Genomic DNA, 18122 nt, shown 5'->3' with positions numbered 1-18122 from the left:
CTTTGCAACCCCGTGGACTATATAGTCCATGGAACTCTCTAGGCCAAAATATTGGAGTGGGTAGCATCTCCCTTCTCCAGGGATCTTCCCAAACCAGAGACTGAACCCAGGTCTTCCACATTGTGGGCGGATTCTTTATGAACTGAACCACCAGGGAAGCCCAAGAACACTGGAGTGGGTAGCGTACCCCTTCTCCAGCAGATCTTCCCGACGCGGGAATTGAATCGGGGTCCCCTGCATTTCAGGCAGATTCTTTACCAACTGAGCTATCGGTGAAGCCCCGTTCTGAGCAAGGAATATTTATTGGTGTCTTCTACTTACTGAGGTTTGAATGCTTCTTCTTTTTCCCACTTTTAAGTAGTTTATTAGTAAAAAATAAATAGCTCTGTTATGGTGAATGTCAGGCTGCGATGAGAGTTTAATAAGCAAGGTTTCTTTTACTGCTCTGATTAATCTTCTCAAGTGCTCTGGCTCATGTGGAGAAATATTTGCTGCCAGTGTGGAGCTCTTGAGAACTCCTAGCACATTCCCCTATGAAGAAAGAACTTGACAATTCTTTTGCCATCTCTGTCATTACCTGATCTTTGTTTCTTACCAAAGAAGCTCAGTTATTATCCTGATTAGTGGCCCCATCCTGGTCTCTGACATGTGAGGGATCTCTCTCCTTACTGGGGAATGGAGAGAAGCAAGGGTTGTCCCTCTAAAGGGGACTCAGAGGAGTTTGCTGCTCCCCTCTGATTTCTGACCTTGGAAGTGGTCGGTTTAAACACAATAAAAGAATTTTGTAACAACAGCCAAGATATGGAAGCAACCCAAGTGCCATGCCCATCATCAGATAAATGGATAATGTATACAATGAAATATTACTCAACCATTAAAAAGAATGAAATTCTACCTTTTACAGCAATGTGGATGGGCCTAGAGAGTATTTATGCTTGATGAAATAAGAGAAAGACAAATACTATATGATATCACTTATATGTGGGCTTCCCTGGTGGCTCAGATGGTAAAGAATCCGCCGGCAATGCAGGAGACCTGGGTTTGATCCCTGGGTTGGAAAGACCCCTGGAGGAGGGCATGGCAACCCACTCCAGTATTCTTGCCTGGAGAATCCCCATGGACAGAGGAGCCTGGTTGGCTACAGTTCATGGGGTTACAAAGAGTCGGATATGACTGAGCGACTAAGCACAGCACAGCATCATTTACGTGTGGAATCTAAAAAGCAATACAGATGATGTATATGCAAAACAGACTCACAGATATAAACTAGTGGTTCTGTAAGGGGGTGGGGAGGGGGGGGCACGTTAGGGCTATGGGTTGAGAGATACACACTACATAAAATAGGAAAGCACAGGGAATTATAGCCATTATCTTGTAATAACTTTTAATAGAGTATAATCTGAAAATACTGAATCGCTTTGCTGTATACCTGAAACTAATATAATAAATCAATTAGACCTCTATAAAAAGGAACTTTGTATTTAATCATTAGTTACTCTTTTACCTATTTTACATCATTTAATTTCTATCTGATTACCTTTTTAAAGTTTTATTTTATTTGATCAAAACAAATGCAGGATAACTTCAGTTTTATAGTTTGTTTCTGTTGTGGCCATTTTTCAAGTTTTTTTTTTTAGTAAAATTGGTTAGGTTTTGCTTCTGATAATCTAAATATTTCAAATTCTCTGTTTTTTGGCTTTAGTTTTACTGAGCTATTTTTGCTTATTAAAGAAAGTTTAGCCCAGATATGTAGAGATAGCAGTATTGGAAGAGACTCAAGTCGTTCTGATGGCATAAAGCAGAAAACATTAACTAGGAGGCTAACAAGTTTCCCTCCTCACCGGGGCATGTTTGCAGACTTGGACAGGAAAGCAATCGCAAAGTTGTGTCTCTTCTGACGGAAAGTCTACTCCCTTTGTCGGCATGAAGGCAGAGAATCTGTCTCTTTCAAGAAGAACCTGCTCAGAAAAATTGAGCTCTTTGATAGTTTTGACCTGAAAGAGATTTTCAAAAGCTCTATGCATCTGATTATACAGGTAATTTGTGAGCTCTAGTGTAAGCTCTGTACCACAGCATTGAATAATGGTCTGGTACCAACTTATAATTAATATCTGCCAGGATTTACAGCCTTTGAGGAGGTGGAAGAAATAGCCTTGTTAATCCATCCAGACAGTGTGTCAAATAAATTTTTATACCTTTGTAGCAACTTCAGAGTGCGATTTACAGTATTACGTGTGGGTTTCGTAGAAGCATCTTTCTTTATCCTTGGTTTTTCTCTGGGAACATCTGTCACACATGGTTCTTTTTATTTTATTTACTATTATACATAAGATATATTTCAGGCTTTGCTTGGTACTTGAGAAAGCCCAGGGGATATTTGCTTTGCTATTATATTAAACCTCTTAACATAGTCTGATAGTTTCAGAAAACTAAGAACCCTTAGGAGGCAGAAAGACCAACTAGCCTGACAGCAAAGAAATGGAAATCAGAAACTCTAGGACCTTAAACTGCAATCTTCTCATATATAAAATGAGCTGTTCATTTAATTAATATGCAGCCAGCATCCTCAGGATATACTGTACTTTTTGCAGGTAACTGGCAAATTTTAAAATAAAATAATCTAGCTTAAAATACAGCTGTGAAACTAGAGTCTTGGAGCTGGAAGGGATTTTAAAGGTTATCTTATAGCCAGGCATAGGAGTCCCTTTTATATATAGGGACTCATTTTATATATAGTCGCTTAAGTGTTTCAGTGGCAAGAAGCACATTTAAAAGCTAACCACAGTTATTAATCTAGCCCCAATAATTCAGAGAGTGCTGAGGAAGCATAATAGTAATAACTCTTCACTGTAATGAAAAATAGTAATCAAAAGTTTTCAAATAAAACACTGTCTTAAATGCCTTTCTGTCCATTAGCCCCTCATAGTTCGTAACTGGAATCCCATTAATTCTTGAAATATCTCTGATACTTTCATTTATATTTGTTTGAACTGGGGAAGGGGGAAAACTGAGACCCCCTTAAGGGGGTATTGGCTTTAGGGCTTTGATTTGCCCAGCATCAGAGCAAATCAGTAATTAGAGCCGATCGTTTCTTACTCTCTTCCTTCTGTTATCCCAGGATTTTTTCTTTTTCCCCTCTCCTTTGGCCCCTAGGGAAAAAAGGAGAGAGAGAGAGAGAGAGAGAGAGATAACATAAGCTTGATAATGGATACTGATCCTAGACCATCAGTCAGAAATACTGCTAGTGTCTAGTCACTCACATTGCTTTGATGTTTCTTTCATCCTTCAGGCTTACTGTGGATTTCTTCGTCCTGGAGTTTCTTCAGAGAACCTGTCTGCAGTGGCTACAGGAAACTGGGGCTGTGGTGCCTTTGGGGGTGATGCTAGACTAAAAGGTGAGTGAGTCAGTTGTTATAAGAAGGATAATAGTTTTTTGATTAAGGATTAGAGTTAGTCCTTCTAACCAGATTTCTATTGGTCTATCATAATAAGGGACCACAAAAATCTAAAAGAAAAGAAAAAGAATATTTGATACAATCGTTTTTTTATTATGTATGCAGGAATCTGTATTTTTATTTTTAAATCTGTATTTTCCCTGCAGAGGTCACTTATGTCTTTGATCTATCAGACACAGCATTTAGTTGAATAAAGAGGCCAAAATGACTGTGAAGTTTCAACCCAAACCACCCACACAAGCACATCCCTTTACGGTAGTGAGTTTTATGGACAGAGCTGTTCCACTGAGTGACTCGTTCATTCACCAGACTTACGGCAGGTCTGCCACTCTCTAGGCACAGTGGTAGGTTCTGAGAATACAAAGGTGAATAAGATGTGGTCCCTGCTTTGGAATTCACGGTCTAGCATATGAGAGGGAGGCATGGACAAATGCAACATACAGAAAGGAGCGCTTTAATAGAGGTGCGTAACGTGCGGGCATGCAGCCCGGGAGAGCTGCGTGAGGAGGCATTTGGTGCTCCAGAAGGATGAACATTTCTTGCACTTCAGGTTTGTACCTATCAACGGAGCTGTTGGTTATTTTTCATATTATGACATTTTTTTTCCTCTCAAGAGTATCAGTTATAGAAAACAGTATTATATTATTACTTAGGATGGCTACTATTCTGTGTCAACCCAGCTGGTCTGACACAAGCTGAGGGTGCTGCAGTACAGCCCCGACACTCCTTGGAGTCAGTGCAGACCCCACAAGGCACGGGCATGCCTCCTCTGCTAGACCACCCCTACTTCAGGCTCCAGCTGCAAGTCTGAGGCTGGGCTGTCCTGCGAGGGCCACCTGCACCTCTGATCAGCCAGCTACCAGTGGGGAGGTTCCCTCAAGCCCCTAAGGAACTCACAGAACCCAGGAAGGTGCTGTGACAATTGTGTTACAAAGGATATACATAGGGTGAGATGGGGAGGGAATACAGAGCTTCCGTGCCCCGCCCCTGTGGTGTCAAAACATATAACTTTCCCAGCACATGAATGTGTTTGTTAGGCAGCTCCACCAACCTTTGGTGTCCAGAGTTTGTATGTGGGCTTCATTACATGGGTGCCATTGGCCATCACTGGCCATGCTCCAGCTCTCCCTCTCCCTAGAGTTCAGTGACTGAAAGCACAATCCTCAAGCAGTTAGAGGCCCACTGGCAGTCACTGTCACCAGCGTAACAAATACCCTGTCACTCAGGTCAGTTCAGTTCAGTCACTCAGTTCTGTCCGACTCTTTGTGACCCATGGACTGCAGCACGCCAGGCCTCCCTGTCCATCACCAACTCCCAGAGTTCACTCAAACCCATGTCCATTGAGTCGTGATGACATCCAACCATTGCATCCTCTGTCGTCGTCCTGTTCTTCTGCCCTCAATCTTTCCCAGTATCGTGTCTTTTCAAATGAGTCAGTTCTTCGCATCAGGTGGCCAAAGTATTGGAGTTTCAGCTTCAAAATCAGTCCTTCCAATGAAAACCCAGGACTCATTTCCTTTAGGATGGACTGGTTGGATCTCCTTGCAGTTCAAGGGACTCTCAAGAGTCTTCTCCAACACCATAGTTCAAAAGCATCAATTCTTTGGCGCTCAGCTTTCTTTATAGTCCAACTCTCACATCCATACGTGACCACTGGAAAAACCATAGCTTTGACTCAGGAAATGGCAAAGGTTTTAAAGCTCCTGCCAGGAACCCAGGACAAAAATCTGACAGATTTTTTGTTTATACTACAGTTGACAAAGTAACAAGAAAACAAAGCAAATATAAAACAGCCAACTGGCCTTGATAGCTAAACTATGGATAGTTTAGCTAGACAGATACAGATGAAATCCTTCTCAAATCCTTCTCCTTGGGAATTTCTCTGTAACAGTTCGTGTAATCATTTCACGTTAGTGGAATCACACTGTGTATGCTATGCTCTGACCTCCTCTTTTAGAAAGCCCTATAGTCTCATGATGGCTTGCAACACCAAAAACTGTCCGCAGTTTTTAATAGCTACGTAGTATTCTGTTGTATGTACCTCATATGCCATTGTTTATTTCACCAATTCTCCATTCATAGTTTTTTTATTTTATATAAGCAATACTATAATATATAATTATATATGTTATACATAATTATTTTCTTAGGGTTAATTCCTAGAAGTGAAATTAATGACTCAAAGGACAGGGATACAACATATTTTAATATTTACCACAAACTGTTCTTCTGAAAGGCAGTATCAATTTACAGTGTCTTCTTTGCAAAGGTGATCTCACCACTGTAGGGTTTTTCCAATCTTCTTAATTTCTCTGAGGTTCAGTAGTTTTCATATGTTTTATTGGTCATTTTTGTTTTGCGAATTGCTTGTTCATGTCATCTGCCCATTTAGCTTTTAGTCAGCAGATTTGGTTTTCATTGGCTTGTAATAACTCTTTGTATATTAAGAAATATTAATTATCTGTCATCCAACTTAGCAACTGAATAACATATGTTACAGGTATTTTTCTCTGTTTTTTCATTTATTTCAGCCTGTTGAGTTGTGATCAGCCTGTTGTCCTATAGGGTTAATTTTTATGTGTTTACATTTTTGTGACATGCTTAAAAAAATTTCTTCTATTCCTTATTCTAAAGACTTTCACAGACATTTTCTTCATATTCAAAAATAAAAACCACATTATTAGTTTCAGTGTTTTGAATGTCTATAGGAGAAAGAATTTCTGGTTTTTATTTTATGAAATTCTTTATCATCCTGAATTTGTTTGAGGAAACCTGTTTTTCACTCTGGACTTATTGATCTTATGACAGACACTTTTTTCTGTTTTTCTCTTAAGTAAAATAAATGAGTAGATTCACATCATCAATCCAGAAGCCAGGTCTGCCACAAGCCTTGGTCATTTGTGATGGACAATTTGAGAAGCTTTATAAATGTGTTCATTTTGTTTCTTTTGTTTATGGTGTAAAAAAAGCCTTTCAGACTGCAGTTTTGCTTGCTCTGGTGACTGTTGAGGGTAGTATTCCAAGATTTTCATTGTGTAATTTATTTTCACAATTATCAACAATTTCTGTTGTGAGCATGTTTTTTTCCAGTTTTATTAAAAAATAATTGACATACAGAACTATAAAGTTGAAGATGTCCAACATAATGATTTGACTTACATCATGAAATTAGTATCAAGTAGGTTTAGTGAATATCCATCATCTTATACAGAGGCAACATTAAAGAAGTAGAACAATTTTTTTTCCTTGTGATGAGAATTCTCAGGATTTATTCTCCCTTGCAACTTTCATTTATGATGTACAGCAGTGTTAATTATCTTTATCATGTTGTACATCACATTCCTAGTACTTATTTATCTTGTAACTGAAGTCTGTACCTTTTGGCTACCTTCATTTAATTCGCTCTCCCCCCACCTCCTACCTTTGGTAGCCAGAAATCTGATCATATTTCCCTGTGCCTTTATTTGTCTTTAAAGTATGATTGGCCTACAGCTCTGCTAGTTCTTGGTACACAACAGTGATTCTGTGTTTCTATACATTTCAAAACGATCTCCATGATAAGTCTGGTTGTCTTCTGTCACCATGCGAAGACCTTACATAACGGCCAACGGTTTTCCCTACACTGTACGTTCATACCCATGACCCCCTCCCGCCTCCCTTCTGGCAGCCGCCTGTCTGTTCTCTGTATTTGTTACTGTTTCTGTTTGATTAGGTTTGTTCATATGTTTTGTTTTTAGATTCAGCCCATAAGTGAAATCATACAGTATTTGTCTTTGGTTTATTTCACTTAGGATAATACACTGTGCTGCTTCTGCTAAGTTGCTTCAGTCGTGTCCGACTCTGTGTGTCCCCATAGACGGCAGCCCACCAGGCTCCCCCGTCCCTGGGGTTCTCCAGGCAAGAACCCTGGAGTGGGTTGCCATTTCCTTCTCCAATGCATGAAAGTGAACAGTGAAAGTGAAGTCGCTCAGTCGTGGCTGACTCCCAGCGACCCCATGGCCTGCAGCCCACCAGGCTCCTCCATCCGTGGGATTTTCCAGGCAAGAGGACTGGTCTGGGTCCATCCATGTTGTTGCGTAGGGCAAGATTTCATTGTTCTTTTATGGCCAAGTAGTAGGTCCTTGTATATATATACACACCACATCTTTATCCACTCATCTACTGATGAGCACTTAGGTTGCCTCCATATTTGTGAACAATGCTGCACTGAACGCAGGGTACATACATCTTACAAGTTGCATTCAAGTTGTCTGCAGAGAGTGGAATGGCTATTATTGGACTTCAGAGATACCACTGAGTTAATGGATCTGGGAAATGGCTCTGGGAACTTTTTTTTAACTCTCTGGGAGTTGCCGATAACCAGCCAGGTTTAAGAAATACTGCGTTCTCTGCTTTAGTGTTGCATAGTCACCCTTCAATCTGTGGCCTCATTTCTAAGATGAGGAAACCAAGGTTTTATGCAGAGGCTAATAAAACTGCCCAAAGAAACACAGCTAACAATCAGAACCAGCATGCATATTTGGCCTATTTTCCTCAAAAACCAGTACTGTGGTTGTGGTTGTGATTAGACAACATGCTGAAAGCATTCTGTGTTGTACTAAGTGCTTTCCTTAGATGTATTAGTTCATCACAGCCTACTAGGTATGAGGTATTTTTGTCTTTGTGACGTAACTGAGGCAACGAGGTCAATAGCCTCAGGTCACAAGGGTAGCAAGTGGCAGGACTAGGATTCAAACCAGGATTGACACCCAAGAGTTCAGTGTCTGTGCTTTTACAATCTCATCTGTATTGGCCACAAACTCTGTATCTAGATTTAGATTTGGAAATTGCCACTCTAGAAATGGTGGCTGAATTCTTGATGTGAGTACTATTAAGGCACCAAAGATTGAGGCTTTCATAATATCCACTGGAGGATTGGGAGTGGTTGGGAGGGTCACATGGTGAAGTCGCTCAGTCGTGTCCGACTCTTTGCGACCCCATGGACTGTAGCCTACCAGGCTCCTCTGTCCATGGGATTTTCCAGGCAATAGTACTGGAGTGGGTTGCCATTTCCTTCTCCAGGGGATCTTCCGACCCAGGGATCAAACCCGGGTCTCCCACATTGTAGACAGACGCTTAACCATCTGAGCCACCAGGGTCACAGGTACCAAGGTTAGAAACAGTAGCCAGGGCCTCCCTAGTGGGCCAGCAGTTATGAGTCCACCTTGCAGTGTAGGGCACACAAGTGTGATCCCTGGTCCAGGAAGATCCCATGTGCCACCGGGCAGCTAAGCCTCTGCGCCATAACTACTGAGCCTGTGCTCTAGAGCCTGCGAGCCCCAGCTGCTGAAGTCCAAGCACTCTAGAGCCCATGCTCTGCAACAAGAAAAGCCACCTCAGTGAGAAACCTGTGGGCTGCAGCTGTAGCCCCCGCTTGCCACAACCAGAGAAAGCCCACATGCAGGAACAAAGACCCAGTGCAGCCAAAAATAAACAATAATACTTTATTTTATATATATATTTAAAATCGGAGGAGGCAATGGCACCCCACTCCAGTACTCTTGCCTGGAAAATCCCATGGACGGAGGAGCCTGGTAGGGCTGCAGTCCATGGGGTCGCTAAGAGTCGGACACGACTGAGCGACTTCACTTTCACTTTTCACTTTCATGCATTGGAGGAGGCAATGGCAACCCACTCCAGTGTTCTTGCCTGGAGAATCCCAGGGACAGCAGAGCCTGGTGGGCTGCCGTCTATGGGGTCACACAGAGTCGGACACGACTGAAGTGACTTAGCATAGCATAGCGTATATTTAAAATAAAAACAGTAGCCAGAGTGCAAGACCAATTAGAAAATAAGAGTTGGCCTAGAAGAGTGAGCAAAATGCTCCAGGGCTGGTAAACATGTTTGAGCTTTCACAGTAATCAAGACATGACCTCACAAAACAACTTGGGTTTCATGAGAAGGACATGAGTAACACTTTCAAATCTATACTAGCTTCCTGCTAGTATGTATTTAAATAATGTAAATAAACAATTTGAGGAAATTCCTCTAACAGACATGTGGTAGGTTGGCTTGGAGCGTAGCAGGATGGCGTGGCATGGCAGCTTTCCAACAGAGTGGGTGAGGGAGAGCCCTGGGTCAGGCACCCCGTTCAGATCGCAGCTCCACCACTCTCTGGCTGTGTGACCTTAGACAAGTTGCTCAATCTTTTCATGCCCTTATTTCCTGATTTTCAAAATGGAGATAATGCTAATATTTACTCAGTTTTTGTAAGGATTGAGTTAATCTTTGTGAATCTTGAGCTTATCCTTGAAAAGCTGCTAGAACATTCCACATGCTACAGTACAGAGCTGTGTTAGCAGCTGTTACTGATGTTACCTGTTGATGGCCTCAGACAATACCTGTGTACAGGTATCCATGCTTTTACTCATTTTTTGTTCGGTTCATTTGTTTTGAGATGACACTGTGACCGGTTTTTGATATTAGTGTAGTGTGTGTGAGTCGCTGAGTCGTGTCCGACGCTTTGCGACCCCATGGAATGCAACCCGACAGACTCCTCTGTCCATGGAATCCTCCAGGCAAGAATACTGGAGTGAGTTGCCATTCCCTTCTCCAGGGTATCTTCCTGACCCAGGGATCAAACCTGGGCCTTCTGCATTGCAGGTGGATTCTTTACCATCTGAACTACCAGGGAAGCCTTTTTTGATTATTCATACTTATTTGAAAATTTTATTGCTTAAGATTGATGCCAAAAAGAAAATTAAAACCAAACTCCCTGCAGGTTAGTTTAAGTGATTATTTTGGCACCTAGTTGTGCTTGAATTTGGGATTTGATGCTTTTGCATCGTTCTTGGAATCAGTCCACACATCCTATTAGGTCTGTGATTTATTCTCATCTAACTTGTGATGCAGGCGAGTTCACTTAAATCGTGAGACATAATTGTCTAGATGCACAAAGACCTTGGCGATATAGTCAGGTCTGAAGACAGTTTTGTTTAAAATGATCTTTTGTTAGTGATTACTGATGGGTTTAAGGTCAAGATTGTTATATTTCTGAAAATTTACTCTGTGTATTTATAGTCTAATATCCAATGCGAGAAGAAAAGCTGTAATAGAGGCTATGGAATTCCATACCCTGAAAGAGTCTTTAGGGACGATCTGATTTGACTTCCTCTTTGCATAGATGGGGAAAATGCAGGCAAGAGAGTTAAGTGACTTGGCCAAAGTCCTAGAGCTTAGGTAGCTAGCAGAAAGGTGAGGCCTGAGCTCAGGTCTTCAGTCTCCAGTCCGAGCTTGTCTGCCACATGCTTTTGTTATCATCTGACCCAAACAGAAACAGATGGGAAATAAGAATGTAATGTAAATTGGTTCTCTTATTAGGATTCAGCCTCTTTTTGGTAGGTCTGTGAAACTTAACTCTGTGAGCCTATCCACAGGGACAGAATGGCCTGTGAAGCATTTAGAAAATAAACTCTATAGGGAGAAAAAAATAAATAAATAAACACTATAGGGAGATACATTTTAAATGTTCTTATTAATATTTTATTTTCATAAATGACAAATGACCAGTGATCTAGTATTTCTGTATGTAAGGGGAGAACAAGACTAGAAGGACTTTTCTTTGGGTCTTTCTCTCCTAATAGAAAATACAGATAAATTTCATTCAAACCAAAAGATAAGAAATACCTCTTGGTAGAAGAAGATTACAATATATTGGTTTTCATTTTTATATGTAGTTTAGGTTAATTAGGAACCTTTTAAAATTGAGTGTACTGAAGCTTTAATGTTTGCGTAAGTTGGTTGAGCAATTTTAATTAAAATGTATCTGTATTTTGGGATCAGTTACTCCAAGATTAATGAGGCCTAGTCGTGGTGCCTCACATGTTATGCACACTCAATAAATATTAGTTTGGAAATTAGGAAATACTTTTGTATTCAGAGTCTTGTATGTATTATAACATCTTAGATTCTTTCTCAAATCTGGGGATACTCAGCCATATCAAATATACTAGTTCAAAGTTTTTTATTTTAGTTTGATCTCCTTGCTGTCCAGGGGACTCCCAAGAGTCTTCTCCAACACCACAGTTCAAAAGTATCAATTCTTTGGCCTTCAGCTTTCTTTATGGTCCAACTCTCACATCCATACATGACTACTGGAGAAACCAAAGCTATGACTAGACGGACCTTTGTCAGTAAAGTAACATCTCTGCTTTTTAATATGCTATCTAGCTTCGTCATAGCTTTTCTTCCAAGGAGCAAGTGTCTTTTAATTTCATGGCTGCAGTGATTTTGGAGCTCAAGAAAATAGTCTTTCACTGTTTCCCCATCTATTTGCCATGAAGTGATGGGACCAGATGCCATGATCTTAGTTTTCTGATTGTTGAGTTTTAAGCCAACTTTTTCACTCTGCTCTTTCACTTTCATCAAGAGGCTCTTTCTTTAGTTCTTCTTCGCTTTCTGCCATAAGGGTGGTGTCATCTGCATATATGAGGTTATTGATATTTCTCCCGGCAATCTTGATTCCAGTTTGTGCTTCATCCAGTCCAGCATTTCACATGATGTACTCTGCATAGAAGTTAAATAAGCAGGGTGACAATATACAACCTTGACATACTCCTTTTCCTATTTGGAACCAGTCTGTTGTTCCATGTCTGGTTCTAACTGTTGCTTCTTGGCCTGCATACAGATTTCTCAGGAGGCAGGTAAAGTGGTCTGATATTCCCATCTCTTTAAGAATTTTCCACAATTTGTTGTGATCCACACAAAGGCTTTAGCATAGTCAATGAATAAGAAGCAAATGTTTTTCTGGAATACTCTAGCTTTTTCTATGATCCAACAGATGTTGGCAACTTGATCTCTGGTTCCTCTGCCTTTTCTAAATCCAGCTTGAACATCTGGGTTCTCGGTTCCCATACTGTTGAAGCCTGGCTTGGAGAATTTTGCGTATTACCTTGCTAGCGTGTGAGATGAGTCAATTGCGCAGTACTTTGAGCATTCTTTGGCATTGCCTTTCTTTGGGATTGCAATGAAAACTGACCTTTTCCAGTTCTGTGGCCATTGCTGAGTTCTCCAAATTTGCTGGCACATTGAGTGAAGCACTTTCATGGCATCATCTTTTAGGATTTGAAATTCCAGCTCAGCTGGAATTCCATCACCTCCACTAGCTTTGATTGCAGTGATGCTTCCTAAGGCCCACTTGACTTTGAACTCCAGGATGTTTGGCTCTAGGTGAGTGATCACACCGTCCTGGTCATCTGGGTCATGAGGATCTTTTTTGTATAGTTCTTCTGTGTATTCTTGCCACTGTCTTTCATTGTGCCCATCTTTGCTTGAAATGTTCCCTTGGTATCTCTAATTTTCTTGAAGAGATCTCTAGGTTTTCCCATTTTATTGTTTTCCTCTATTTCTTTGCATTGATCACTTAGGAGGGTTTTCTTATCTCTCCTTGCTATTCTTTGGAGCTCTGCATTCAGATGCATATATCTTTCCTTTTCTCCTTTGCCTTTTGCTTCTCTTCTCAGCTATTTGTCAGGCCTTCTCAGGCAACCAGTTTGCCTTTTGCATTTCTTCTTCTTGGGGAGAGTTTTGGTCCCCACCTCCTGTACAGTGTTACAGATCTCCGCCCACAGTTCCTCAGGCCGCCTGTCAGATCTAATACTTTGAATCTGTTTCTCACTTCCACTGTACAAGCGTAAGGGATTTGATTTAGGTCCTACCTGACTGGTCTAGTGGTTTTCCCTACTTTCTTCAATTTAAGTCTGAATTTGGCAATAAGGAGTTCATCATCTGAGCCACAGTCATCTCCCAGTCTTGTTTTTGCTGACTGTATAGAGCTTCTCCATCTTCAGCTGCAAAGAATATAATCAATCTGATTTCAGTATTGACCATCTGGTGATGTCCATGTGTAGAGTCATCTCTTGTGTTGTTGGAAGAGGGTGTTTGAGATGAACAGTGCGTTCTCTTGGCAGAACTCTGTTAGCCTTTGCCCTGCTTCATTTTGTACTCAAAAGCTAAACTTCTCTGTTACTCCAGGTGTTTCTTGACTTCCTACTTTTGCATTCTAACCCCCTATGATGAAAATGACACATGTTTGAAGAACACAGCATTCGTTGCCTTTGTCTGCTCTTCCCTCATAATTAGGGTGAGGTGTGCATTCTGGATCAGAGTAGCGCACAGGTGACTGTCTAGAGGCACTTGGTGGTCATCCGACTCCACTGGCGGCATTAACTTTGGTCACCTAGTCATGGTGTTATCTGATTTTTCTACTGTAGTGATATACTGATATTTTTTCCTTCCTTGTAGTTAATAAGTGGTCTGTGGGAAGACGCTTTGAGACAAAATTTCCCTTAGGTTTAGCATCCTTTATTGATCTTTGCCTGATCCAGTCTTTGCCATGATGAATGCAGAAAAGGGCTATCTTGTTCTAATATCTAACACTCCCTCTAGACTTACCAGTTAGGCTGTAGCTTTCTCACGTGAGCAGGAGCCCTTCCTCTCCATTTATTTATTATGTATTATCATTGTGGACTCAGTATTTTTTCAATGATTTGTAACTTACTACTATACATAATATTTTGGTGCTTCCCTCGCCCAGATTTGGCTAATAGATGCTCCTTCAAACTGGCTTCTATATCCTTAGGACAAGCACTCCTCAATTTCTCCGCATCTGGTTTGCAGTACTTCTTCACTTCCTGGTATAAAACATTCTGGGTTTATCTTGTACCGACCCTGTCCCAACCATGGAATCTAGTGTTCCTTGAGGAATCCAGCTCCTTTCAGGGGGAATGGCATTAGACCACTGTCTGGGCACTAGGGATGCTAACTGCTGCTGGGATGTCTTCTTTTCGGCCCTTTCAGCAGACAAAACTAAGAAATACACATAGAAACACACACGGATGTTCATAGTTAAAAGTCATGAGTACATACCGTGCCTTTCATTTCAATTGATAACCACAGAGTTACTTTTTTGTCTTTCCCATTCCATGTTTGTATGTCCCCTCTTCCATTCTGAGAACTATAACTCCCAGCAGCATCAACAAATCAACTCATTTTTTCAATCCTGAAATAAATTGTATTAATAGTCTCAGAATTGTTTCACCTATACTGCTATGGTAAGCACATCTAACAAAGAAAGTCTGGGATTTGTTTGCAGTTCTTTCCTCCTTGTCCAAGACTTGAGGGCATCTCAGTCACATACTGTGTTCGTAAGTTACTTGGGCCAGTTCTTACGTTCGTTCTTCCCTTTTCCTTTCCCGGTAGTGCTTTTCCTTTGAAATAAAATTAGGCTCGTTTATTTCCATTTGCTTTCAGTTATAAGCTCCTCCCCATTCCCATTCTTAGCTTTTATGTTTTGAAGATGCTCTCAAAAATCAAAATTATATTTTGATTATATTTATCCTCCATAGTGTTTTAATTCAATTCCCACCTCCCCTTTTATGAAGGAAAAGATGTTACTAGCAGCAGGGCATTTATTGTACCTGTGTTCATTTTTGATATTTAAAATAAATTTTGTCTTTTGAAATTAAGATTATAAAGGAATTTAGTTTTTGGAAATGTACTCTAGGCTCAGTGATTTGTACCTCTGATTCCTGGGGACAGGGCTTCTCCATGATTTTCCTATGCTAGCACACTGGAGTTTATGTCCAGTGTTATCAGTAACGTTCACTCCATGCTCTAGTGATTGGGTGGAGGTTGGAGTGTGGAAGGGACGGGGGTGTCTTCTGGAACCCATTTGGAGAACGCCTGCTTGCTGTAGAGTTCACAAAAGCAGAACCTTCCAAGTACGTTGGTCGGGGAAAATCACAGACCTTTGGTACAAAAAACCAGTGACTATGTAGTAAGATAAATCAAGCAAGCAAACACAAATTTTAGTTCCAGATTAATGTAAGTGGGGGAAAACCACTTGACCGCCTTAAGGGTGCTGCTTCAGATGCACCTTCCTCTGTTGTTTTCCCACAAAGGTGCTTATGTGGGAATTCTGTGGCTTAATGAGATTCTCAGTAGCATGTCTGGAAAGTCACACAACCAGATGATTTATATTCATCCTCTATTTGCCATTTCTAATAACGTGTATATTAGGCTTATAAATCTTTAATCCAGGATATAGCTATGGCATGCCAGCTATAATTTAGCTGGCTGAAAGAACTAAAGGTATCCTGATGGGAAGTGTCATAATATAGCTGTGTTTTCCTCTGTGCTTCAGCCTTAATACAGATCCTGGCAGCTGCTGTAGCTGAGCGAGACGTGGTTTATTTCACCTTTGGGGACTCAGAACTGATGAGAGACATTTACAGCATGCATACATTCCTCACTGAGAGGAAACTGACTGTTGGTAAGTAGGGATGGTTGGTGTATAGATGGATTGTACACCATCCAGGAGGAGCACTTGCTAACTCTGGATGGATCCTAGTGGATAAGTAAGAATGGAAATGTGACTTCGGTGGGGGTGGGGGACAAGGTCTCAGAGGGACAATGCTTGCAGACCTTATTTTTCTGGCAAAATTTCATCCTCAATATTCAATGAGTATGTCAGCTTATTAAATTAAGGCCAAGATGTTGGAGTTGGTGTCCATTTTTACTTTTGTGTGTGTCAAAAACTGAATGAGGGGATGGTATTGAAAGGTACGTTAAAACCTGAGAGGCCGTACTCTGAGGCATGTTTATCAGACAGCCCAGCAGACGCTCCTTCTACTGTGTTTCAGCTGGACCTGGGAGGCCTTCCTGTCATGGAGCTAAATGTAAAATTAAAGTCGCCACGAACTCTGAAAAGGATGCATGGACGATGTACCATGTATAGCCTGCTGTAATTATGAACTAATAAGTAGTTTCTTTAAGGTATTTAAAATGTTTAGCTTTATATCAGGAAAGCCTTCCAGGCTTATGGACCTCATGCTCTATTTTCAAAAGCCAAATTTGAGCAAATGTTATTTAGGATAGAACTGGGGTGTTCTGTAGTCGATTTATCTATCTACGTATCCTAATGTGCAAACTGGTCTGGCTTTCTGCTCTTCAGGAGAAGTATATAAGCTGCTGCTACGATATTACAATGAAGAATGCAGAAACTGCTCCACCCCCGGACCAGACATCAAGCTTTATCCATTCATATACCATGCAGTTGAGTCCTGTACACAGACCACCAACCAGCCGGGACAAAGGACGGGGGCCTGAGGAGCCAAGTGACTAGACGCTCCCCACTTGTGTAACAAGAAGGTGTGACGTGTGAACTGACATGATATCCATGTGTATATAATCCACGTTTGTAGGCAAGGATGCAGTCCCTTCCGCCCATGCAGCTGTCAGTACATCTGCGCCTCCTCCATCCCGACTTACATAGACTGAGACATACTTTGTTTCTTTTTTTTTCTGTTTCAGCCCTGATTCTTTTATTTTTCTTTCTTTTGCCCATCAGACTTCTTGTGAAATTTCATCAGAGTTTGTGCTCAGCCTGGCAGGTGTCTTTTTGATGCCTAAATATACAAATCACCTCTGCAGCTAGCAGATGCCACGGAATGTGGTGGAACCCTAGGAGCTGTAACTGAGTCTGCTGCAGATCTCCCTGTGAGCCTCTCACCCCTACCCTGTTATCATTGTGGTGGTGGAGGTTTTTTGATTTTTGAAATAAGAGTTGGGTTTGTTAAATAATACAGATCTCCTAGGTTAAGAGTTTTATATTTAAGAATACTTTTCAAAAAGTTATTTTGAGATATCACCTTTATTTGTAATGGTAATTTGCCTGTCCCTTTTCCCCTGATCAATTTTTATTGACTGTTTTTGGAAATTGACCCAAATGAAAGGAAATACGAGAATAAGAGTTTCCCAAATGGTGTTTAAAAACAAACAGGTTCAAGACACGCGAAGGACCTCGTTTCCTGGGATTTTTTTTCTTTTTCTTTTTTTGAATTAGGATTATTGTTTGTTCCTTGGTGCTTGAGACATATTCATATAACCAAAGTTTAGGAACTGGGAACTTCGTGGTGATTTGTACATATTGAAGTTTCTCTGGTACTCAAAGGTTATGTAGTTAATAAATTTTCATTAACAAGTCATTTGTCAAACTCTTACATCATCTAATATATATATACATATGTGTTCTTTTCTTTAAGTGTGTCTACATGCAAGCACATAAAATATAAATAAAACTGTAATTGTGGAAATGATTAGATTTAGGCTTTATTAGGGGCTCTGTTTAAAATCTTTTATTTAAAATTGTGTCCATTTAAAACAGGCAACAAGCATAAATAATAATGTCTCTCAGAAGTTAAAAAGCCAATGCCAGTTCTGTGCTAATTGAGAGCAGAGTTTAATCGCAAAAGCACTTATTATTTCTAAAGAAATTCTAAACCATACTATTGAAGTTCTAGCTTACAGTCAACTGTCAGGAAAAGCTGCTGCTAAGCTGCTAAGTCACTTCAGTTGTGTCCGACTCTGGGTAACCCCATAGACGGCAGCCCACCAGGTTCCCCCATCCCTGGGATTCTCCAGGCAAGAACACTGGAGTGGGTTGCCATTTCCTTGTCCAATTCAGGAAAAGCTATTGGTGGTCAAATCCTATTAATAAGGAGTTTTAAGTAGATGGTCCTACACCTGGTATTAATATTGGCAGGGTAAAAAGGGGCCTTGGCCAGCATCTGCAGCTCTTTTTATTTATATACAGATGCTAATGGAATTTGGCACTGAAGTGCCTGAAGA

General features: G+C 40.8%; 1 protein-coding gene across 3 annotated transcripts in view; it reads left to right on the top strand.

Moving 5' to 3' along the window:
* Nucleotides 1-17479, top strand: part of PARG (poly(ADP-ribose) glycohydrolase) — a 114996-nt gene extending 97517 nt beyond the window's left edge. For all 3 annotated transcript variants that reach the window (XM_019953766.2, XM_019953764.2, XM_019953765.2), the window contains exons 16-18: nt 3290-3395; nt 15637-15765; nt 16447-17479. In XM_019953766.2, coding sequence (XP_019809325.2) covers nt 3290-3395; nt 15637-15765; nt 16447-16601 — 390 coding nt within the window. In that variant the 3' untranslated portion in view covers nt 16602-17479. The remainder of the gene's footprint in view (nt 1-3289; nt 3396-15636; nt 15766-16446) is intronic.
* The last annotated feature ends 643 nt before the right edge of the window (nt 17480-18122 follow it).

Source organism: Bos indicus, chromosome 28, assembly GCF_029378745.1.
Source record: "Bos indicus isolate NIAB-ARS_2022 breed Sahiwal x Tharparkar chromosome 28, NIAB-ARS_B.indTharparkar_mat_pri_1.0, whole genome shotgun sequence".
Lineage (NCBI taxonomy): Eukaryota > Metazoa > Chordata > Mammalia > Artiodactyla > Bovidae > Bos > Bos indicus.
Note: the sequence above shows the minus strand (reverse complement) of the source record. Positions and strands in the feature narration are given on the sequence as shown.